Below are 25,166 nucleotides of genomic sequence, written 5' to 3' on the forward strand. Positions count from 1 at the left end.
TTGGTTACCTCAGGTATTTTGTCACGGTGATAAAAAGTTAACACAGCTCTGTTCTCAGAAAATGGATTGGTGCCTGATAAAATAGCTGGAGGGAACCAGCTTTGTGGAGACACAGTACGAAGGTTCTTGCCAGACACTGAATGCCTGATACCTTACCCATATTGGACTTCCAGAACCTCCATAACTCTGAGCAACACAATTCTGTTGTTTTAGACAATCCAGCTTGTGGTAGTCTGTTATACTTGCACAGATTAGGACACATGTATGTGCTCATAGCAGACTAGCTTGCATGTAGCTGAGTCCCATATCTGTATGTCCACATGGTGCAGATGGACATGTATGTGTGCTCACATGTTCACATCACGGCAGATCCCCTTTCCCATGAAGCATAGCCTGAGTTCTTCATTGTGTTTTATTGAAATTTCCCACCAAGGGGAGAGTTTGGGGAAGGTAAGAGGAAACCATTAGAACTGCTAGGGGATCTCAAGGGAAATGGAGGTGGGACAATGGAGGAAATGGCCAATACAGAAAGGGAAGATAGAAGATTGGCAGGGCCTGGGTTGCAGGGAGGATGAGTGCAAGGGTGAATATAACTAGAGCTGAGAGCAGGCCAGGTCTGGGGTGTGGGCTATAGTGGAGGTGGTGAGGGTAGAACACCTTTACTGAACTCTCAGAAGTCTTTGTTCCAAGAGCATGGGCCCACCTAAGACCTCCCCCAACCCCCAAGGTGCCGGAGGAGCCTTGAAAGGGCCCTGCTTGGGATCAGTCTCTGGAAGGCCGGAAAGAGGATTCTGTTATTCTCAGCTGGGGTCCTATGCACCAGTCTTCAGTGGGATTGTCTGGGATGCCTTTTCTTCTTCTGGCTCCTGCTTTGTTTTCTTGGTTTGCTGGTGCCTAGGGACACAGAGTTTAGGAAAAGCCTGGAGCTCTGGCTTGTTTGCTCAAAGGGGTGACATGGGTGGCAGAGGCAGAGAGCTCACCAGTTTTGTATGTCCTCGATAGTCTCTGGTAAGGGCCGATTGAGGGTCTCAAGCAGGAAGAAGGCAGCGCTGCCTCCCAGTAGGGCCATGGATCCAAATATAACATTAGGGATGAAGGGCTGCAGTTCACCCGTGATTTTCACCAGCGGGGCTATCATACTTCCCACTCGCGCCCACACATTACTGATACCCATACCTGTTTGCCTGGGAGGGTTCAGAGAAGGAATTAGCATCCTGTGCAGAAGGCTTTTAAAGGACAATCCTGGAATCCCTGCATAAAGGGCAGGAGGAGGATCTACAATTTCATCTGTTAGCCCCTGACCCAGGCGTATCACCTACCTGAGAACTGTAGGGTAGAGCTCACTCGTGTAGAGGAAGAGGCAGCTGAAGGAGCCAGACAGACATCCCTTCCCAAATACAGCCAGTGCTGTTCTCAAGAGCTGCATTTCTGCATGGGAAGGGGTTAGGACATGGGCCTCAGTGTTCACAAGCACCTGAATGTTCTCAATCCTTAGCAAACTTTGTCTTTGTACTTTGGTTGCCCTGAAGCTCATAAGAAAAGGGAAAGGTGAGAACCCATCTGCAACTCTGAAAGCTTTGTTATGTAGGCCCACTGAATTGTTTCCTGCAAGAATAACCCGAGCCCTACAGAAAATAGGGATCTGTACAAGGCCAACACAGTGAGTTGGAGGAGGGCTCACAAAGCTAGAATTCACTTTCCAGCTGGTAGCAGCTTCTTCCAGAGGGTCCTAGGGTAACCTCTCACCTGAAGACACAAAGATGAGGGCCAAGATGGCCCCTCCTGCCAGGAGCAGGAGGAAGCCCTGAGTGATGCGCCGGCCCAGATAACTTATGCAGAGGATTGTGATGAACTTGGCTGGGATGTCAACCCCACCAAAGATGATCTGGAGTATGTAGATGTTGACTCCAAATTCTTCTACCCCCATAGCCAAACTGTAGTAGGCAAAACCAGTAGAAAACCTGAGAGACAAAGAGGCATTGGTCAGCACCTCCAGCCAAGCTGATGTCTCTTCCCATAGCCATCCAGGGATTACCAGGATGAAAAATAATTTTGTTTGTTGTGGCATCTATAACTGATTCATACATACTGCTTGAGTATAGTTGTGAGATTGTGTCTGAGTTCAGTGAAAGTGCTGGTATTGATTGGTCATGTCTGGCATGGTCAAGATCTAGAGTGTTCATGGCAAAGTTGTCCAAGATTGAGTCCATAGGATATCAGGACTGGAGATATTTTCAGAAACTAGAGGAGGAAGGAAGTGATCTGTTTTTGTTCAGTAGAAGTAGAACATCCAGAGTGGCAAAGGTGAAAGTCAGGCCATGAACAGTGAGTGGGTAACTCTCCATTCTTCTCTCAGAATTATGGCAAAGTGCAGTACAAATTTGATCCTGGAGAAGGCTAGGATGGAAAATGGTTTCACAACCAGGTCACAAAAAGATTTTGAGGAAGATGTAGAATCAGTCAGAAGAGGAAACTTGAGAGACACACAATTGCTTCTTGCAAGTCAGCAGCCTGCAGGGTCATGTCTATTCTGTGTGGTTCCAGAAGGCAGAGCTAGGCTGGAAGGCTTTAGTGACAGAGTAGCTGACTGTGGGGAAAGAGCTATCCCTAGAATGTGCCCTGAAGGATTTAGAGCATATGTCCTGTGTGGTGCAGTGCTACCTCATAGGGAGGTGGACCCTCTCAGCCAAATGTGGGACTTCTGGGATGGAAGCTGGACTTAGTATCCCCTAGGAGGCTTCTGTTGATTTCTTTTGCAGGTACCCCAGGCTTTGACCTGTTGGATACCTCCATGTTCATCAGCCCTTTGCAGGGCATGAGTAGGAAGAGGTGGCAGGTTACCAGGCCAGAGAGAGACAGAAGGTCACACGACGCAGGATGGAGACCCGGAACAAGTCAGATAAGCCATATTTGATCTTGGTTGAGTTGATGTCCTTCTGCAAGTTGAACTTCAGCTCCTTTGGACACAGGAGAAGGATGGGTGCTATTAGTGGGCCTCACTGGTGGAAGGGAAGGAGGTTCAGGTCTAGTTCTTCTAGAAGATTCATTGAGGGAGCAGATGGGATATAGTTCTAAGCCAAAGAAACAGAGGCAAGAGTGGCAGATACATGGTCCTGCTCCAGCTATAATCCCTCCCCACCTACCTCCATGGTGAGCTTTTTTCCTTCCTCCTTCTTGCCGTTGAAAGTAGCCACCCGTTGGAGTGTCTTCAGGGCCTTTGAGAATTTTCCAGACAGAACCAGCCAGCGTATGGACTCTGGTACCCACCTGGGGGCCAGAGTCAAAACATAGTGGCTCCTGTTCCAGAGTCCCTTTTGAGACATCTGCATCTGGGGTCATGAGATCGGAGGCCCTGAGAACCTGAGGTAACTAAAGCATTCTCTGTGGAGCTTTACATTGGCCCATCTTTGTCTTTGGGCTGCCTCTCACTAGGACAAAATCCAGCACTCTTTCCCCTCACTTCCGTAAAGCCTTCCTCTGCCTTCAACCTAAGTTTCTTGTTGGATGTCTTTCTTAGCTAAAAGCCCCAGAACCTAGGCTGAGGCCAGTGCAGCTTAGGGAGGAGGTAGCATACATGAGGCTGGACAAGCTGGAAGGTTTTTTGCCTCTATCTCTCTAACCTTCTTTGATCTGGATTCTTTCAGGGCTTTTGGAGGATGGACATTGATGGAATATCTGCTCCCAGCTTTCTGAATCTGTTTTTCATGGACTTACAGCTTCCTTTTCTGCCTTGACTGTCCTATGAGCCTGCTCTCACCAAGACTATGAAGGAATTCCTCTCATGTTTCATGGCTGAGCCCAGGACTCTAGCCTTGTCTCCTTGAGAGTTATAGTCAGACATAAGGGCTCCCAGTTAACAAGTCTTCCTGTAGACCAGCCCCATAAAACAGGGTAATGGGCAACATCATCCTTATCTTGATGCTCAGAGTGAGACCTGCCCCATGTCACAGGATAAAGGGCACTGAGCTCTCAACTGTATTCTGCTTACTATCTTGTCCATTTTGTCTCCTGACTCTGTCTGCTTCCACCCCAGGTTGTGTACATGTTTCTGCCCCCACTCCAGTCCCATCTCCCCTCCCTCTTTCAGATTGCCATTTGTCTCTGACAGTTCTATGTTCGCTTCTTAGTTAAAGTTCCATTTCAAGTCTGTACTTTTCCATGTCACCTTCCCTGAGCCTCAGTTTTTTCATCTTTGAATAGGGACAATAGTGCTCCCATCAAACAGAGATGCCAGAAAGATCAGAGATGAGATTAATTACTCTCCAGAATGGGGTCTTATGCATAGTTTATGAATAGTTACTCCAAAGTTTCATAGCTTTTCCTTGGAATGTTTCTGGCTTCTGGAGCTTCAGTAGTGAGTTACACTGGCTAATTTCCTATTTTTTCTGTATGACTTTGGATTGAGCGGGTTGATAATGAGCAACCTCCTCTGGGTCTCTCATCAAACCACTGCAATTTTCACAGATTTCCAAGTTGAGACTCTACTTTGGGTATTCTTTTGTATTTTAAATCTGAAAATCTCTCAGTTCTGTAGATACTTCTTTTAAAATATCTTTTACATCTCTTCTCCAGAATCCTCTAGCCTGCATAGTTCTCACCTCCCAACTTCTGTCCTTAGGTTCATCATGTGTGTCCATGTATTTGGACTAATTTTTTTTCTTCACAAATAGAACTTAGGCCAGTCCTGTCATCCCCATAGACACCTTCTATGCTTCTCCATCCTCCTCTATGTGAAGTTGAGGCTTCCCTGGATTTCTGTGCTCATGCTGGACCAGCCCCCTCCCATCCATCTCATCTCATGCCCCTTCTTTAGCTGCCGGCATCCCCCCGTGCTCCCCACACCACTTCTCTCATGCAGTGTGCTTCAGAATATGTAACCTTGCAACCCTGGAGGGCTTTCCTTGACTCTGGCTGGCAGAAGGAAGCTGGGAACAGATGGAGCTGGATAGCCACGTTAGGCATGGAACCCTTATTTGTCCCTGGTGGAATTGTGGATAGAGGAGAATATCAGAGGGCCACATACCAGGACAACAAGGAGAAGATGAAGAAGGGCACAGACGTGGTTAGCTGTAGCCAGCGCCACTGAGGAATGGCATAGGCCAGGCCGGACAGAAGGAACTGACCAATGGTGTAGAAGTACCCAATAGCTGTTGATGAGATGGCCCGCATCGAGGTGGGTACCCATTCCACATCTGTGGGAGGAGCCCAAGGAGCAGATTAGAATCTTGTCAGGCAGGTCCCAGGCACCTCTCTGTGAAGTGGTATTAGCTTCTTCCTCCAATAGCTACCTGACTTCATCTGCTCTCAAGGGTTCAATTATCACCGCTTTGTAGATATTGCACCTGAAACTCAAGGACTTAAACCTGGATCTCTCTCCTCCCCAGTTTATTTTTTATATGTCTTTCTACTGACAAGTCACTGCCCTTGCTTTGTGCCTCAACTCCATCATCTGTCACTCATTTCTGAGTGTGTGCTGCATAGGATCAGATGCCTAGTGAAGTACCCAGACCCAGGGCAAGTCCTACAGCTTCATAGCTGCTTACATTATGCTTGTGATTGTTGTTAAATTTAGAAGGATCTTGAGAAATCAAAGGTAGGGTCTCTGGGCTGAATCAAACCTACTCTCTCAGCTTTTGGCTGGTGCTCCCCAAACCCTTGCTCCTCAGGCTCCCACTGTGGCTCACTCAAGATAACGGTGCTCAGAGAAATGCCTGAGATGCTGCAGCCACACAGGAATCGGAAGATCATATAGACAGGGAGGCTGGGGCTGAAGGCAGCACCGGAGCCACTGGCTGCCAGCATGAGATAGCTCCAGGTCAGGATGGGCTTGCGGCCAAACCTGCAGCTCAGAAGAGAGGAAGGGCCAGGTTAGCCCTGAGCATCTGCCAAATTGAGTGACTTTGCAGGCTTCGGGGCAAAGGGCTGAAGGCAACCCCCAATCCTTCCTCAAGGACCAGGTAGAGCATATAACTCCTTCAACAGAGCCTTGCTGGTAATTGCTGTTATCCAACAAGTTTGCAGAAAGGGCATTGAGTTAATGAGTTATTTCTTCCATTTCAGCTTAGCTGACTGAGCAGAGGTCAAAAGACCACATAGCTTTAAACCATCCATCTGCCCTAGGTTTACACTATGAAGCCACAATACTGTGTTTAAAAATCTGAGTGGCTAGACCAGATGATTCAACTGAGGACTTTGGGACAAAGAGAAGGCTATGGCCTGGCAAGGGAATGGTATCTGTCCATCCTTCCCATCTCTCCAAGCGTTTGCTTCTTTGGGGTACATGAGTAGAACAGAGTTGAGAGGGGAAGTGCGTGGAATGTGCTCCCAAGCCTCACCTGTCTGACAGTTCTCCAAACACAGGCCCTCCAACCAGTATGCCTGCCATGAAGACCGACTGGGCCATCTCCTTCAGTTTGTTGGAGCTGCATACCAAGTCCCACTGAATAAAAGCATGTTAGGGTCAGCTCAGTTCAATTGGGTCCAGTCCTCCCAGCCATGCTCAGCCTGCACGACCCCCCCCCATGCACGCATGCCCACCTGAGCATGGTCTGTGACCCTGAAGCATCAGTTCTTTCTGCCTGTGGGGATTCCTTGGGTCCTTGACCCATGGTTGTATGATCTGTTGTGTGGTTTACAAAGGCTGTTTAGATGTTCTGTTGACCTGTCCTTAGCCTCTTCTATGGAAGGTCCATCTGTGTCCTGCAGCACTGTTTGCCTCTTCCTTTCCCCCATGTATCCAAGGCTAGACTTTCCACCTGCATCCTTGACCTCAACTCGCCTCCTCTCAGGGTCTAATCTTCTGGCCTCTCCCTCCTTTCCCCCCTCCCTTTCTCTCCCTCCTCCTTGCTTCTCCATCAGTTTTCTGCATTAGTTTTCCTGTCTACATTCCCTCGGATTCTCTTGTAGCCACCCATCCTCCTCTTCACACAGGTCTCAGTTCTGCCCTGACCAATGCACTGAAGTTGTGCTTAAAAAAGCCACCACAGCTTCTTTGTCATGCATGCCACAGACCTTCTGCATCCCGACCTGACCTGACCCTTGGCAGCTTCCCCCCACCTCACTCCTTTTTCTTCTTCCTTTTTGCATCCTCATCCCTGGCTCCTTTTTCCTCGGCTAGCCTGTCTAGCTTCTCCAGGACTCCCTCTGGATCCTTCTCTACATCAACTTTCCCTAGACAATGTCACCTATTTCTAAGGCTTAGATTATTCTTTATAGTAAAGAGCCCAAATCAATTTCTGCAGCACACTCTTCTGGCCTTCAGACCACCAGTCTGTGGCCTACTCGAAAACACTACCTGGGATCACATCCTACAAACATCTCAGACTTAACAGGACTTGTTATTTCACTCTTCGAGAGGTTCCATACACATAAAATAACAACCCTGTCTTTTAAAAATATTTGCTTTTTGTAATTTGCTTGACTTTGAATCCGTGAAGTCACAATTATGTTACATGTGTAGAGAACACTGCCATGTTTTTGATATACGTGGAATGAATACACTGTGCTAAGGAAACTTATCCATCCCTTTTCCTAATTCATAATTTTTTGTGCTGATAACATTTAAAGTTTCCTCTTTTAGTTTTTATATTCAATCCATTGTAACACCATTGTGCAATAGAACTCAAAGCTTATTCTTCTCATTCAGCTACAATGTATAGTGCTGGAGAGATGGCTCAGTGGTTAAGAGCACTGACTGCTCTTCTAGAGGTCCTGAATTCAATTCCCCGCAACCACATGGTGGCTCACAACTATCTGTAATGGGATTCGATGCCTTCTTCTGGTGTGTCTGAAGATAGTGACTGTGTACTCCCATGCATAAAATAAGTAAACCTTAAAAAAAAAAAAGAAAAGAAAAAGAAAACTGCTACTACATGTATCCATTGATGAGTAGCTTCTCTGTGCCCACTCCACATCAATGTCCTCATTCCACATATAAGAGCATGCTTGTGTACCTCTTTTGACTCCGTCCCTTCTCTCCCATCCTGTAGAAGACATAGTGTCCTTGTGCTCACAGATAAGCACTAGAGAATCCAGGAATGTTAAACATGCAGGGTTATCTCTTCAAAGGAAGACATATAGAACCTGTTTTCCACCAGAAGGCTGAGAATATATGGAGTTGATAACCTGGTGACCTGTGCTATCTGTAGGGCCAGGCCACGTCTGATTCCCCAGACACTTGGGCTTGTTTCACTCCTTCTCCTCAGACCAATGGTTCTCAACATGTGGATCATGACCCCTTTGGAGGCCAAAGGAGACCTTGTCACAGGGCTTGCATAGCAGATATCCTGTATATCAGATATTTACATTACAATTCATAACAGTAGCAAAATTACAGTTTTGAAGTAGCAACAAAATAATTTTACGGTTGGGACATAGTACAACACAAGGAACTGTATTAAAGGAAGGCTGGGAACTACTGCCCTAAACCCTTATCTTGAGCATTGTTTTTCAGTCAAGGTATAGAACCCATTTTTATGGAAGAGATCACATGTATTTTGCAAAGAGTTTAGATGTAGTCATTACTTAATCTTTATTGTGCATACAAGGTTGAGTTAATTGTCACCAGAGAAAAAAATTCCAAAATTGTACTGTACTTAAATATGCCTAGAATAAACTGTCCAGGATCAGACTCTAGAAATTTGAACCAACACCCACCCACTACTGATTTGTGCTGAAGTGGATTTCCTTCTTGTCTCACACAGATCAAAACTCCGCTGACCCTGTGTTTTCAGAGGTCCCAATTTCACCACACAGTCATTCGATCCTCAAGCTTCTAATGTGTGTGTGCGTGTGTGTGTGTATATGTATGTATATATACATATATATACATACATATACACACACACGCACACACGCACACACATATACATATATACATATATATATGAGACAGCATCTCTTTATATAGCCCCAGCTGTCTGGAACACAGAGACAAATCTGGCCTAGAACACCAGAAGATCTACCTGCCATTGCCTACTAATGCTGGGATTAAAGGTATGTGCCACCACACCCAGTATATTTGTTTTTGAATCTTGATTTGTCTGTTTTTTAGATTTATTAATCATATATGTATGAGAGTTTTGTCTGCATATGTGTATATACATCATATGTGTGCCTGGCGCCTCCAGAGGTCAGAAGTGGATCTCAGATCCTCTGGAACTGGAGCTATGGATAGATGGTTGTGAACTGCCAGGAGGATTCTGGAAATATAAACTAGGTCCCCTATTTCATCAGAATTGCCTTAATGTAGGCCTCATTATCTTGCCTTTGAATGAGTAGTGACAGCCAATGTTTACTAAGGGATCACTGTACCAGGCACTGTCCTAAAAGTAAGCTTTTCTATACTTTAATTTCTTCAACCTTCACAGCATCCATACTATGCTCCCATTTTACAAGGGAGAAAACAGTCTCAGAGCAGATTACTGTGACAAGCTCATGACCAGTTTTCCTCACTCTTTCTCCAGTGACATGAATGGCTTTTAGGTTTTTACTGTGTGAAGAATATTTTCTGATTCCCTCTGGTTGGCTAGGTAAAGATACTCATTCCCCTGCTGAGAGGTTTCTAAGGCCTGTTATGCTTTGGCCTGGTGAACCTGCTTACTCTAATCTCCTGCTAATCCCAGCACACATTCTTCATTCCAGACATCCTGAATTACTTGTGTAATGAAGTGAAGAATGTTCTCTACAAATGCCTTCCAAGAGTGTTCTGGCACTAAAGTGTGGGGAGAGACCATAGAGCCCAAGGAGGTTTTTTTTTTTTTTCCTGCCTTTTTCTTCTACAAACTGTGGAGAGCAGGTCTGAGACCTGCAACAATTATGAGTTGATTGTGTTCCCTCAAAGAATACACTGAAGTTATAACCTCCTGGAATGGAGATGAAGTTGTTTCGATACAACTAGCTGAGTTATGGTGAGGCCATACTGGGCAGGGTGGACCCTTGGAGGAAGAGAAGGACAGACAGGACAGGATGGAGGTAGAGCCTAGAGTAGTGGACATGTAAGCCAAGAAATGCTGAGGCTTGCCAGCAACCACCTGAAACTAGAAGAGATAAGGAAGGACTCTTTGTAGGGCCTTTGTAGAGAACATACTGATTGTGGGCTTTGGAATTTTAGTCTCCAAATCTGTGAGATAATAAAATCCGTGTTGTTCTAAGCTACCCGATTTGGGGAATTTTGCTGGAAATGAATAAACTGTGATTCTGCTGTGTGTGAAACATCTATTGGCTTGATAGGTGGTGATGAGAAAGGGATTTGGGACAAATAAGGGATGCAGGGTGTAGAGCAAATAGGTTGGATTTTTTAAAGGCACCCCAAGTTTCTGAGAGAGGAAGATTTTAGACAGCATCCTAGATGCTTTCTGTGGGACTCCTTGTGAAAAGCCCCTGAGGGGGTCCTGTTATAGCCTATAGCAGAAGGCTCAAATATTCAAGACACCAGGAATGTTTTCTGTGCTGCCTTTGACTGAGACTCCCAAGGCTGGGCAGCCCTTGGATTTAATCATGTTTTACTCTGAGTTTATAAAAAATGAATGATTTCTTTGCTGTTTTTCATGTGTTACGATCCCTTACTCAGGAATGTTGCCTGTCCTTTAATAATCTTTTCTGAGCATCAAGGGCTTCTCTGGGTGGTCAATTCACGTGTGAGAGTGACGTCTGAGAAGTCTGACTCCCAGTGTAGCTAAGGTGCTCCTTGTCTCCCCAGCTATTTTTACTGACATCAGGGTACACACTACGAAGCATCTTAACTGCTCATCTGCTTATTGTCCTCTCCTGTCTTCTGTAGCCTCTCGAGGCAGAAGACATTTCACTTTACTTCTTATTCAGCTATCTTTACTGGCAACTGTCAGAAGAGTTGGTTATAATACATGTTAGTGTTTGTTTAATGAATAATGAATGAATAAATAAACAGTGCTTGGCTATTAAACACACTTTTACTGATGAGGCCCAGAAGAGGGAAAGGTAACATGCTAATTGGAGGAAACCAGACATTGGCTTCTTAGTGCTCCTCTTCTGCCCTGGGTATGGCCTAGGTTTGCAATTCCCATCAGCTCCTGTCTGTTCTACAGTCTCTCTCCTCACAGCCTAGTCTTATATATATTGGATTTCTTTTCCCAGTCTTATAGCATAACTAAGCCCCAAGGAGCTGGTTCCAGAAGAAAAGGACAGAAACCTCAGCCTTGTCTTCCTTCCCTCGTGGTCTAGTCTAGCAGGAAGATGGTAGGGAAGAAAGAGAAGGGCTACTCTGCTCGAGAAGCAGCTTTGCAAGCCATGAAAGAACAGCATCACAAAGCTGGTGCTGCTAAGTATTCACAAAGGACCTGTGGCTCCAATGAGAGCTAGCTTGCTCAAGCATAGCTTGGTTCATTTCAAGGCAGTGACTCAAGCTCAGGTCTGTAAGATCTACTGATGTCCTCTACCAGGACTACAGTTCCCAGATGTCTCACCGTGTACTGTGTTCTGAGCCCCGAGCTGCCAGAAAGAAAGCTTAAACATGAGAGCTGTTGTTCTGTGAGATAGCATAGCTAACTGTGGCGTTGCGTTAAGGTCAGAACCCTCCAGGCTGGCTGGTCAAGGTCCAAAGATACAGGTTTAGAGTTATTGCAGCAAGAAGAGTGACCAGGAAGTCTCTCAGAAGGTGAGCAGACTGGATGATAGTCACCACAAGCCATTCAGGAGCCTATAATCCAACAAATCGTGTTGCTTAGGAGCTGTGTATTTTGGGATAGATTGCATGTATGTGTGTGTGTGTGTGTGTACACACCAGTGCACACTCATATGGGTGCACATGTTTGTGTGTGTATATATGTGTGCAGACACATGTGAAAGCCAGAGGTATTTTCTCCGCTTTCCATCAATTTTTCTGAGACAGGGCTTTTTACTGAATATGAAGCTGGTGATCAGCTAAGTTGGCTGACTACTTAGTCTCAGGGACTCCTCCTGTCTCTTCCTCCTCAGTGCTGGAATGTCAGACTAGAACTGCTGCAACCAGCTTTTCTATGTTGGTGCTTAGGATGACTCTCAGGTCCTTATGTTTAAGTGGCGAGCACTTCACTGACTGAGCCATATCTCCAGCCCTGGAACAGATATTTAACTTCTATGTGGTCAGAGTCTTCAGCTGTATCTGTAGGTACGTGGTACCTACTTCTTGGATCTGTGAATTATTTAAAGAATGAAAAACATTTAGCCATAAATCTGGAAGACACTGTGCACTCAACTTACAGTTACCATTATTATTATTATTGTTGTTGTTGTCATATGTCCAATGTGACTTATGATGTGATAGACAGAGCATGGTTCTGGAGTCAGGCTCTCCTGGCCTCCATCACAGCTGTGTAGGATCCCACTTGGATCTGAGCCTGGTGCCACTTCCTATAGAATGGTAAGGATAATACCTGACTTGCTCACAGCAAAAAGCTTGGAAAGCAAAGCAGTAGCTCTGGGGCCTGCACACACTGAGTGTCCACTGAGTGAGCTCTTGAATTTTGGGAATTACAGAATTGTTGTAGGCACCCTCTTGTGCAGATGATCAGGAGATTTTTTTACATAGTGGCTGTCACTGGGTTCAGGTTGGTGAGAAATGTAGCCAGAGTGAAATCCTAAGTCCTTACTTGGGAGTTAGATCAGAGGCTGAGAAAGAGGTAGAAAACGAAAGTACCTGAAGCAGAGTGGCAAGCAGCCAGTGGGGATGTAAAGCAGGACTGAGGCTGAACACAAGAGACAGATGGATAAATGTCCTGAATCTGGGCGTTTGGTGAGGAGGATGGGGGAGGTCAGAGGTGGTTAACCAGGGGCCCTGCGAGGGTTCTCCTGGGGTAGAGAACATGGGCTTCTTGTGGTGCTGGGAGTAGGGCAGGAAGGTCCAAGGCCCAGAGAGAAAGGCCAGGGGCCTTAGTAGGGGGCATTCTGCTCACTTGAGGCTGGGCTCAGGCCCAAAGAGCTACCGACTGAGCTTCTGTGTATATGAGTTGTACTCCAGGGAATCTAGGGTTCAGCAGGCTCTCATGCCTTTCAGACATAAAAGAAAGGTCTTTGTTTCCTCTTGATGTCCTAGTTAAAGCTCCTGAGAAGTCTTGATCGCCTCTCTCACATGGGAGGCAGAACTCCACTCTACCCTACCCTAAGCACACAGAACCTGTATTTGCCATGGCTGAATGAACTCGGAAGATCAGAATGCTCTGTGTTTGTTCTGCTATTTGGGTTTGGCTATTAATGTTCCAGTGGATGGGGAGGGCAGAGACCCTTCGCATAGGGTCGGCATGGCAGGGTCCTCAGGGAATTATAGCTTAACGCAGAGCTAATGAGGTCTGACACGGAGAAGGGAGCAGCCCCCTGAGGATGTGCTGATCCCTTGCATTGCGCAGATTCATATCATCTCAAGAATGGAATGGTGACTGGAAATTTGGTTGGCACAGAGGTGAACTGAAGCTTGACTGGGTATGAGGCCCCCTAACCTCTGCTGTTGGCATGGCTCCCAGGAGCCCACCTGAGGAGTGACCTGGAAAGGAAGCTGTTTCCCAGGGGTCAGCAATGTCTCTGTAGATGCAAATGGAGCTTATCCTGCATTTAACATTGTTTAAGCACTTACTGAATACCTAGTCCTGTGATGGCAGTTATAGGTGGGAGAGATACTGTCCCTGTCCTGGAGGAGTTATTGTAGGATGAGGTTGAACATCTGTGGACAAGTTAGACCACTCAGTTCCCTCAGTGGGGTGATGTTTAATCTCATGGATTACAGGTTGGGTCTGTGTAGCCTTAAGAAGCATGGCCTCTGGAGTCCTACTTTAGAGACTTGAATTCTCTACTTAACCCTATGTGAATGTGGTACCTTGGCTAGTGATCTATCTTTCCGTTTCCTCATCTATGCAAACAGGATTATCAAGGTGGAAGTCGCAGGGCTGTGAGGATTTAAATAAACTCCTGTGTGCACCTATGCCCATCTGGTACCTAGGAACTCACATACCATGTTCCTGCTGAGACCATCTCATTATTCCTGATAAACCTGCCTTTTCCTTTCTTTAGTTCTTCCTTCCCCACCTTCTCCTCACCTTCAGGACAGGATTTTCCTGTTTATTCCAGGGTGGGCTGGAAGTATTTAGCCTAGGCTGGCCTCAATCTCCTGCCTGAGGCATCATGTCCACCTTTTCCTTTAGGCTGTTTGTTCCTTGGGTTTTATGATTCTGGAAGTGATGGGTGGTGCCTTTTATTCCTTTTCACCATCTTCCCAAGTGCATAGCAAGTCATGCATATGTTGGGAAACTTATGGGCACATTTTTGATTTCCTATCTGCTCTTAACCTCCCACAGATTCCAATTCCCTATTCTCTGATGTCTGAATCCACTATTCCATCTCCCTGCCACATCCATCCTGGAGTCCTACACAGTTCAATTCCCAGCTTATTCTGCTGCTAGGCTAAAACTCTCCCTACGGGCCACTCTGTTCCACAGAGCGAGGCTCTTCAGAAGGTCACCTGAGCCTGCCACACTCTTTCTTAAAGACTATTGCATTCATGGCTCCTCATCCCTTGCTAGAGAGGCCACACTTTTGCCTCAGCAACCACACTAGGCCCTCTTGCTTCTCCCTCCTGTCCTGTGTCCAGTCGCCTCCATGTCTCTGTTCTTCAGTCTTTATGTGCTGGTGACTTTACACTTAGCATTCTGAGCTTCATATCCAGACTGCACTGGACTCACTCCCTCCTTCTCCCTTTCTTTTATATTCAGAACAAGCATGTCCAACTCCAACAAGCCCTCTAGGACCTCCTACCACTGTGCTGGTTAGAAATCTCTTTGGTGGGTTTTCAGAATCTTAATATTACAGAGCATTTATTTATTCCTTCCACAAAAATTTATCCCCCTGCTTTGCAAGGTATTATTCCAGGTGCTGGGGACACAGCAGTGAATCCTGTCTCACGAAGCATGCAGAGACTTACAGGGTACCCATGTCCCCTCTGATGATAAGCATCTGGAAGGCTAATGGCTTCTTTGCCTTTTGAGGCCTCAGCATTTTGCACCATAACACCAACGTGCCTAATATTTTGGATACTTGATGTATTCTGAGCACCATGATTGGCACAGAGGAGAAAAACAACGGATGTCTCAGGGAAGAGGTGTAGTCTAGGGGATATGAACGTAACATACGTGCTCTTCAGGAGCACAGCTCTGGTGCCCAGGGCTCATGCTCAGACCCAAGCCACTTACTCATAGTATGACTTTGAGCGAGCTTGTCAGCTCTCTGGGTTTCAGTCCCCCCATCTGAAAGATGGGATTTGAATACTAATTACTTTATAACTGTCAAAAGTTCAAAACTATTAATATTTGCAAGGCATTGAGAACATTGCTCTATAATAAATGCTTTACACAGAATAAATATTTGTTAACTATACAGATAATTATATAGATGGTATAGATAGTCTTGAATTCAAATCCTACATCTGCCCACAGAAGAAAGTCAGGGCTGGCCTTTATTTCCTCATCTGTGAAATGGAGATAAAGGGACTGAACTCCCTGGGATTCCAGGAAACTGAGACCCATAGGGTGGTAACCCGGGAGTGTATTTGCAAGGCAAAGGTCTTCTAATGAAGCAATGTTTGGATCCTGTGCTTGTGGGGATCACAGGGTGTCCCTTTATGAAGTCTCCCTGGGATCTTTTGGCTAAGGCTTCCCTTGAACTTTATACTAAGGGGCATTTTGCTTTAAAATCCGGCTCTGAAACTGCATGGCACTAAACAGTTACTTCTCTCCCTGGGGTTTGAGTACCTAACCCTCAACAGCAAAAAGACAGCTGTACACATCCACACACCAGAGAGCTCTGCAGAGCACTCGAATGTGCCTGGCAGTCAGTCGACATTCAGCAAACTCCAATTCCAGGTTCCTCATCTTCCTCCTGTCACAGTCTCCTGACTGGCCTGTCAGTTCATTGAAGGATTTGATTTAACTCTAGTTCCTGGAAATGATAGGTGAGAGAATCAGCCACTCCTTAAGGATGACTGGGAAGTGAGGCCATAAAGACACTTATGTAGGTGACTGACATCCTCTGGATCTACCCAGGAGCCTTTCAACCTTTGCAGTGTGAGATTCCTCTATTACCCAGCCTCCCCGCCCCACTAGTCCTGCAAAGCTTTGCACAGGATGGAATGTTCCTCTTCTAATCTGGTTAACCCTTTGCATGCTGTTCTAATCTCAGCTCCAGGGATGTTTCTTTAGAGTGGTTTCTTCCCAAGCTACTCTTTTCTTGTCCCTACAACCAGTCCAAGGGTGGAAGATCACAGTCCAAGGTCACTGTATAGCATGAGGTAATGAGTCATTCAACAAGGCTATATAACACCCGACTAAGAGGAGAGACTGTACAGTTTTGAATCACTGGAGCACAATACCATGCTGTAGATTGTTGAAGGAATGCTTGGGCTCTGAGCATGAACGAATCAAGCCACTCAGTTCTTGTGCATTAGCACTGGGATCCTTCCTCTTTGCCCAGTTCCCTGTCATTCAATCCCAGGAAATCTAGGCCCCTGTGTCCTTTCTATCCACAAGTGCTGCACAGTGTGGAAGTACATAAGGTGAAGTGGAGGGAGAGAGGGTGCCAGACATACCTCTATCACAATGGTGTCTCTCGTGCTGTTGTAGATCCAGCCATCCAAGCAAGGCTCGGTGGCTCTCTGGGTATCATTGGGAAGACTGGCGTTTGGCAGATGCACGAAGCGGAGACACTTCTCAGGCTTCCCATATGGGTCCAAGGGGAGTACCCAGGGCCCCAGGGAGGCGTTGGGGGGCGGGCGACAGTGGTGGGCAGGGGTGGTGGCTGTGAAGATCTGTAGCAAGTTGTGGTTGGCTATTCCGAGGACTGGGAGGGCCAGCAAGGTCACATGCAGGTACTGGAAGGGGCCCATGCTTCCAACACGGTCCAGAATCTCAGAGAAGGTCATGGCACTAGGCAAGATGAATCAAAACTGTAGGCAAGGCATCAGACCAAGAAGAGGTGTGTGTATGTGTGTGTGTTATATGTAAGCCTGTGGAGCATTATAAAACCACATGCATAAAGATGTACCTATTTACATATATGAGAACACATGTGTGGAGACATGCTTGTGTGCATGTGTAAAGATGTGGGGGCTCTGGTGTGTGCATAAAAATGTACCCAGTTTCATGGAGGGATATGGAATACCAGTGTCGATGCAGTGCTATGTGTACATTTAAATTGCACCGTGAAGGTCATGTGAATGCAGGCATGTAGACCTGTGCTTATAGGTCATAGGTGTGCATGCACAGGGCCACATAGTAGAGACCAAGGGTCCAGATTTGGATGTTGGTTGCACGGGCTGGATGTGGGAGAGGGTAAGGAAAATACACATCCCTGATTGCTTCATGTGGGCTAGGAAGGATCTCCTCAAGCTCAAAGCCTCCTTGCTGTTCCTTGGGGTGAGTCCCCTGTGCTGGAGTATCAGAAGAGTTCAAGCAGGTCCCTGAAGGCATTAGGGATTTGACCAATTACAGCATTACAGTGAAGAAGCAGGGCCTGGCTTTTGGGTGTTCTTGGGTGCTAGACTTGGGGGCCTTCAATCCCATCTCACCTGGTGGTTGGAGCTGGATCCTGTTGGGTTGGAGATGGATGCCTCGGTGGCCTGTGCTCCGTCCTGTCCTAGGGTCCGGCAGCTGCTGTGGTAGGAGAGCTCAGCTCTAACAAGCTGTTTGTGTCTCCCCTGGGGTGCCTTATATAAGGCATAAGCTGTTTCCTGGGCTAATGTTTGACTTTCTTTGGAAGATTAACATCCGGCAGCGAGAATGCTGTGCACCCACCAAGCCCAGCTCTCCTGAAAGGGCTGCCTCAGCCAAGGCTGTTGACAGGGTGGAGAGGGGGCTGGGGAGTGGAGTATGGCTGAGCCTAGAGGGCTGCTGGCTGGACAAAGGGCTTAGTGGCCTAGGGCATGTTTCCTAAGAGAGAATCTGGAAAGAGATTCAGGTCTGACGGTCCAGAAAGCCTCTGAGTTGATCTTCAGAGGACCTGGAGCTGAGAACAACTGAGGAGAGAGGTGCTTCTGGGAGTGAGAGGCAGCGTGCGTTCCTGCAATGTACCATCTTTTCCTGCCTGGCTCTGAGTAGGTTCGTGGAGAATGTTAGGGCACACTCAGAAAGTTCCAAGCACTGGTCCTTATGGTCTTAGAGGTACCATGCCTTGGACTCCTGGAAAAGCCAGGACCATCACTGTCTGAGTTTCAGACACGAGTGAACTTATGGCCTCTCCTGCTCTTTGGCTTCTTTCTGCGGTCCTGATAGCTTTATTTATTTCTATGAGTATGGTTTAATTACCTAATAATATACATTTCTTATATAATACAAAAACTCTACCAAGCCAACACAAACTGAATTAAGTACATTCAGTCTCTCCCAAGAGCCAACTTGGGCAGGGAGTTTTGTGGTATGTGGTAGTCTTTTCTCTTACAGACAAGTCTAAGACAAGGTCTAGCAGACAACTTGAAGCTTGGTTGTCACACTTATGGCAGGTCCTACTGTTAGCATTGTCAGTCAGGAAACTGAGAAGTTAAGTAACTAGCTTAGGGTCCCCAGCAAGAAGTAGGTCAGGGGTGTGGCTTCAAGTCCATTTCCGCTGTTAAGCATCTAAACACACACATTCTCTCTCTGTCTCTCTTTCTCTGTCTCTGTCTCTCTTTCTCTTTCTCTGTCTCTGTCTCTGTCTCTCTCTCTCTCTCTCTCTCTCTCTCTGTCTCTCTGTCTCTGTCTCTCTCTCTCTCTCTTCCTTTTCTTCCTCTTCCTCCTCCCTCTCCCCTTTCTCTTCCCTTCCTTCCCTCTCCCTCTTTTCCTCTTCTTCCCCCTCCCTCTCTTCCTCTTCTTCCCTCTCCTCTCTCCACCTTCCTCCCCCTATATAGTTCAAACTGGCCTTTAAGACTCACAGCAATCCTCCTGCCTTAGCCTCCTCTCAAGTGCTAGGATTACCAGAATTCGCTGGAACTTCTGGTTTGAACCAGAGTTTTCTATGAAGTCTGCTTCTTTCTTAGCAAAATTGGTTAACCTCCATTGCCTTTTAAGTCACTGGCTTGCTTTTAGTTGACTGTTACTATTTCCTGGGACCCCGGGGGGGTTCCCTATTCCACCTGCTTTGAGGGGGGATCAGAGAAGGGCCCACTTGGGGTTCTCTGTTTTATTTGGTTGAGGTCTCCCATTGTCCTCCTGGGACCCTTTCTTAAAGGTGGTATCTAGCCTCCAAGTTAGGGCTGGGATCCTGCTGAAGTGCCTGCTAACTCTTCCCTCTACCACAAGGCAAGGTCAGCTGATGAGCCCTGTTCCAGCCCCCCCCCCACCCCCCTTGCTTACCACCTGGACTCAGCAATTATTGTTGTTCTCCAAGTGGCCTGAGGCAGAGTGAGATCTGGAGTCATCAAAGGAAGATTAAATTATACTCCAAGGCCGCCAAAGGGTTGTTTTAGGAAGGTTTTGACTGGGAGGCTTGCAGCAAGCTGGGCTGCTACAGCTAACCCCCTGTTCTGGGTGTTCACCCTCACAGAGATGTTCTTTTCTAGTTCCTAATTGGCCTGGGTTGTCTGTCTGTTCCTGTCCCAGTGGGATGTTGTTTAAAGGCGCCTGGTGATTTCCCTGAGGCTGCTGGGGTTGAGCCAGAGTATACATAGTCCAACAGCTCAGTGAGGGGCCGGTGTATCCGGGTAGTGCCCCCGGCCCCCAGCGGATGTGCATGGGTTCCTGATCCTGAATCAAGGCTATTGAGGGTTGTGCATGATGGACTTGTATAACCTTCAGTAAAATCACCTCTTCCTGGGCCTCTTTTCCTCATTAGTTAAAGTGGCTTTGGAAAAAAAAAGCAAAGCATCAGAAACCTCTTATTTAATGGCATATTGAGTACATGGTCTATTGAGTACATAGCATCTCTACATCAAGTGTGTAATAGAGTTGGTGCTCCAGCTAAGGTGGGGGAGAGAGAGCCAGAATGAGCACCTCTGTCACCTTTCTTACTCACTCTTGTCCTTGTTGTCTTCTGTCCCAGGATGCCCCTGCTGTGATCCTAAATTTAATGTGTTCAAACTGATTTTTTTAAAAAAAGAAATTATGTACTTAAGAAATCTTACACATTCAATGCATTTTTAATTTGGGACATGGAAATAGATTTTTCTTCCTTTTCTTTTTCTTTTCTTTCATTGATATCTAAATTCTTTCAGTCTCCTTTAAGCTGAAGCTGAGCTCAGGTTCCTCTGTCATCTGTCAGGTCTCATCAGGGGTGTGTGACTTGTCCATTGTCCTCATCTCATCTGGGGGCCAGGAATTGAGGTCCAATGCAAAGGAACACAGGCTGGATCTCCAACCTCATTGTCACCTTTCTAAATCTAAATTCTCTGAGGCAGGGGAACTGCTGAAAAGGGAATCTGAACAAGGGGGAGTAGGGATCCCACCAACTTGCCTGTGGCTAGATGTGTGGATACAGAAGATGCACATGCTGAGTCTTCACCTTGAACCTCTGAGTGGATACAAAACAGTTAGGCCTCAGCTATGGGCAGCTAGCCTGGTAAAATCCCCATGAGAGCGAGAGACTCAGATACTGAACTAATTGTACTTGGATTCACCTAGTTCTCTCTCCAGTCACATTTTCATGAGCTTGTATATCCGAGCCCCCATGCTATGGCTGTACTTAACCACCGGTTAAGTGGACAGAATTTCAGAAATCATTTCAGCACGAGGGAGGTCAATGTCTAAGATGACCAGACTGGAGGACTAGATTGAAATGGGCTGTCTGGAGGAGGTGGCAGCAGCATCACCAGGCTTTGATGACTGGATAGAGTGAGTTCAATAGGTAGCATTGGATGGGGAAAGCATAGGGTAGTTGTGGGTACCAAGAGGAGAAATGAATGAAAATTCATTTGGGTAGAACCTCTGTCTCTATCTAATATGGTAGCCTTGGCCTCAGAGCCAGGATGTCTCTGTGACAGTCTCAGAGGCTCTGGCAATCCCCTGGGCTTTTCTGTCCTCTAGGAGTGGGAGGAGGAAAAGCCCGAATCCTATGAGGACTCAGGGTGTGAAGAGTTGACTGAGCCAGGCTCAGTGGTACCCAAGCTTACTTAGTTCAGCATCTCAGTCTCTGACATCTTATGTCTATTTTGTGGGCAGACTAGACTGGCTGCCCAAGGCTGCTGCCTAGGTAAAAGGATGTTCTCTGTCCTTAAATCCAGCACCTCTCTCCTCCACAGACCCATCCTACAGTTGTCTTCCTGGGGATGAGACAGTCTAGGGAAGGAAGCTTTCACAGGACTAGCTATGAGTATTGACACTACCATTTGCTAGCTGGACTTAGGTAAGTAATGATCACCTATTAAACCTCAATTTTCTTACCTGCAAGATGGGGATATAATTGGGGTCTTATGTAAAGTATATAAACCCATAGAACCAAACACACGGAACTTAGTTTGAGGGTCAGGCCTGAGGAAACAGGTCCTAGGAGAGCTGAGCCTTACAGAGAATGAGAGAAGAAAATGTTCTTAGCAGGCAAGAGTGCTGCCTTACCAGGCACAGACTGGAGCCTTTGAGGTCTTTCTAGTCAACTGGAATAAATAGACTCTGGCCTAGCCATTCCTTCCTGAGTCCATCATGTCTCCAAGCAGCCTGGACCTCATCTTGCATCAGTGGTACAGCACAGTTTTACAGGACCTTTCCTGGACTTACATTCATAGATATCATGTTATTATAACTGGAGCCTGGTGTCTGAGTGAGGCTAGGAATGGCTCTTCATAGGCAGCTCTGGAGGCGTGGCAGGGAGAGTCACCCCCTTCTGGTTTCCATTACAAACTGCACTTCTTCCTTGAAGATGGAGGCTGCTCAGGAGGATGAGCCCAGTGCTGGTTTATATGGATTTGGAGGGAGTGAGGACTGTCCCTACACTGGGCAAGCACCCTGAGGAGTTGAGGGAGAGAACCTGGTGTCAGAGCTGCACACTTGTAATCTTAGCACCCAGGAGGATGAGGCTAGCCAGGCCTGTATAGTGAGACTCTGTCTGAAAAATGACAAACCAACCAAACTAAAACAGCAACCCCACAACTCCCCTACCCAAACAATCCTCTTTAAAGACTCACAAACAATAAATAACATTGAAAAACCACCAGCAACCATAACAAAAAATAATCACTACTAAGACAAGGACCCAAGTGAGGGGATCCCAGGCTGGGGTACTTAGCTCCAAGGTGATGAGCCAAGTGCCATGGTCTCAGTTTCCCAAGCACAGTTTTCTGCTCATTAAAGACCTTAAGCTAGGGTTGGCAGACTTCAATGCCGAGGGACTGAGGGTATGTGAATGAATTGGCTAGGTAAGACTGTGTGTGTGTTTGTAACTGTGTTAGTGACTGTGTCAAGCTCTGTATGTGTGTGACTGTGTGTGTGTTTGTGACTGTGTGTGCTTGTGACTGTGTCAAGCTCTCTGTGTGTGTGTGTGAAGGGGAAGTGTCCATAAAGAGCTGGAGAGAGGAGAGAGAGAGAGAGAGAGAGAGAGAGAGAGAGAGAGAGAGAAAGAGAGAGAGAGAATGAATGTGTCTATGCATGTGCACTTATGTCCATGGAGAGCTGTAAAGCACACGTCCAGTTTAAAGGGGGGTAGCTGCTGCTCCACACCAGCTGCTGTTGCCATGGGGATATGCAGGCTTTGAGTTGCCAGATCCTCAGATATTTTAAAAATAGCTAGAAATCTGGACTTTTTTTGTGTGTGAAAATTTTCCAATTGTGTAGGCGACCCTTCCTCCTACCTTCTGGAATCCCATCGCCTTCTCTGTTCTACCACTTATGGGGGCCAAAAGCTCCATGGAGTGATTCCTTGGAGAGAAAGGTAGGACTGTGTACTGCCTCCTTCCATGTTCTTGAGCCCCCTTCTTGCTGGCTGTGAAGGCCATTTTTGTTGTCAACTTGACTACATCTGGGATGAATTAAAACCCTACTAGCTGTGAGGAATTTTTTTCTTAATTAAATCGTTTGGCATGGGAAGACCCACTTTTGGTTGGATCTTCTGAGATGGGAAGGTTCACCTTTAATTTGGTTCATGCCTTCCACTGGCAGCCTATTTAAAGGACATGGAAGAAGGAAACTTGCTCTCCGTGCCTGCTTGCTCTTGATGGGAAGTTCATTCCTTCATTGGCGTTAGAGCCAACCTCTTCTTCGAAATTCCAACGTATACCGAAGACTGACTGTGACATCCAGCTTCTTGGACAGAACAACTACTGGCTTCTTTAATCTTTTGTTGGTAGACAATCATTGTTGGACACACACACACACACACACACACACACACACACACACACTCAAAGCACACAGTGAATCTCTATCTATATAAACTCTTTCTGTAAGTTCTGTTTCTCTAGAGAACCTCGACTACTACAGATTTTGGTACCAGAAGTGATTGTAGAACAAGAAGTATAAGGATAACTTTTAAAAGTATCTGGGGGGCTGGAGAGATGGCTCAGTGGTTAAGAGCACTGACTGCTCTTCCAGAGGTCCTGAGTTCAATTCCCAGCAACCACATGGTGGCTCACAACCATCTCTGTAATGAGATTTGATGCATTCTTCTAGTGTGTGTCTGAAGACAGCTGCGGTATACTCATATAAATAATAAATAAATAAATATTAAAGAAATAAGCTTTACAATTTGCCAACACTTACAGTTACTGAAGCCTCTTCTTGAAGCTTGGAGAGCTGAAAGCCCACGGGGTGAAATATTTTACAAAACTAAGGAAACAAATACATTTGATTATCTTGATCCATCAATTGTGAGAGACAACAGGTTTGGTGATTCCCTATATATCATTTTTGACAGTTTGTAGAAAAATAATGAAAATTATGATGCTGGTAGGTTGCTCCTAGCATCACTGGATAAGCTGACAGAGGAAAGGAATGAGCTCCATGATAAGATTAACTTCTAGCATCTTCTAGCATCTCAGAATACGGTGAGGGACAAGGAACTCAGTGATAAGACTGTCAGCTCCAGATGCACATAAACTGTCTACAGGTTTCTAAGTGTGCCCTGGAAGAGAATCTTCTCTCCAGTAGCCACAGAGCTCAAGGTGCAGAAAATCAAACTGAAGCCTTCATTTTAAGGTTGGCTGAATTACAGTGAAAATTCAAAACCTACCAGCTTCAGATGGTGTCGGCAGTAAAAGTAAGGACATTAATTGGTACAGAATGAAACCCTGTAACTTGGGTTGGAGATGTGTAGGAGGACCCCATTGAAGCTGAGCGCTTTAAACATCAGATTCTCAAGGATTCCTCTCACCTGAGGAAGTAGTCTCTCTACCCTCAGCAGAAGATGTGCTCCCATCTCCACCCCCTGAAATATTGCCTTTTCCATCTCTAACTGAGGGAATTAATCCTTCATTGTCTGCTAATCTAGCACTGACTTTCTCTGAAAAAAAAATGTCAGGCAAGACAATTACTGATGTCCCTCAGGGCCCACCCATAGTTACCATTAGACCTGTAATCAGAGTTAAGGTTAAACAGACTCCTAGAAGGGAAATAAAAAAGTGTGGTTCATGAAGAGGTGAAGTACACTGCTAAGGAGCTTAATGAGTTTGTGAATTCATTCAAGCAGAAGCCTGGAGAATAGGTGTGGGAATGGATTCTAGGGTGTGGGATAGTGGAGGTAGGAACATAAAACTGGATCAGACTGAGTTTATTGACATGGATCCTCTGAATAGAAATTCTAGGTTTAATATGGAAGTTCACACAGTTTTAAAAGGGTCAAATGTTTGAATGGTTGGTTGAGGCATTTATCAAAAGATAGCCTTCTGAAAAGGAGTTGGAGATCCTGCTATCCTTTGTCTTAGTGTTGATGATGGGATTTTAAGATTCAGGGAAATTGAAGTGCTAGAGTAGATACACTGTGTAAAACCTAATCCACAATGGGAAGGCCCAGAAGACACACCCTTCACGAATTCTCTAAGATGCAAACTGGTGAGAGGGGCACCAGCACATTTGAAGAGCTTTCTTGTTGCCCTTTTCCTTGTGCCAGACCTTAGGGTTACAGACACTGCTGCTGAGTTGGATGAATTAAGTGCAATGGGTTTAATTGAGTCTCAAAGTAGCAGGGCCCAGGTGGCAGCATTGAACTACCAAAAGCAAGGTGATTGTAGTTATTATAATGAGCAGCACAGACAAAACAATGTCCCTAATTGTCTAACCTGT

The 25,166-nt window shown here is 46.1% G+C and overlaps 1 protein-coding gene across 1 annotated transcript; it reads right to left on the bottom strand.

The window, feature by feature from the left end:
* Positions 1-395: 395 nt before the first annotated feature.
* Slc22a8 (solute carrier family 22 member 8) lies at positions 396-17,664 on the bottom strand. The gene is made up of 11 exons (XM_028777550.1): positions 17,561-17,664; positions 16,583-16,939; positions 6,336-6,439; positions 5,685-5,839; positions 5,024-5,192; positions 3,144-3,267; positions 2,842-2,957; positions 1,747-1,961; positions 1,320-1,428; positions 981-1,184; positions 396-894 (listed from the first exon to the last, which is right to left on the bottom strand). Exons 2-11 carry the CDS (start codon positions 16,913-16,915, stop codon positions 813-815), a joined length of 1,611 nt encoding a protein of 536 aa, XP_028633383.1. The 5' UTR covers positions 16,916-16,939; positions 17,561-17,664; the 3' UTR covers positions 396-812.
* Positions 17,665-25,166: the final 7,502 nt, after the last annotated feature.

Source organism: Grammomys surdaster, unplaced genomic scaffold (genome assembly GCF_004785775.1).
Source record: "Grammomys surdaster isolate TR1022 unplaced genomic scaffold, NIH_TR_1.0 310, whole genome shotgun sequence".
Taxonomy (NCBI): domain Eukaryota; kingdom Metazoa; phylum Chordata; class Mammalia; order Rodentia; family Muridae; genus Grammomys; species Grammomys surdaster.

Bases quoted from the DNA above. Each gene is read 5' to 3' on its own strand.
- Slc22a8 (XM_028777550.1), bottom strand. From the start codon at position 16,915: ATGACCTTCTCTGAGATTCTGGACCGTGTTGGAAGCATGGGCCCCTTC. The intron at 3,268-5,023 runs GTATGTGGCCCT...TCTGGCCCCCAG, and splicing joins ATCTTCTCCTTGTTGTCCTG to GTGGGTACCAGAGTCCATAC. The intron at 1,962-2,841 runs GTAACCTGCCAC...TTTGTCTCTCAG, and splicing joins TTCTGTCTCTCTCTGGCCTG to GTTTTCTACTGGTTTTGCCT.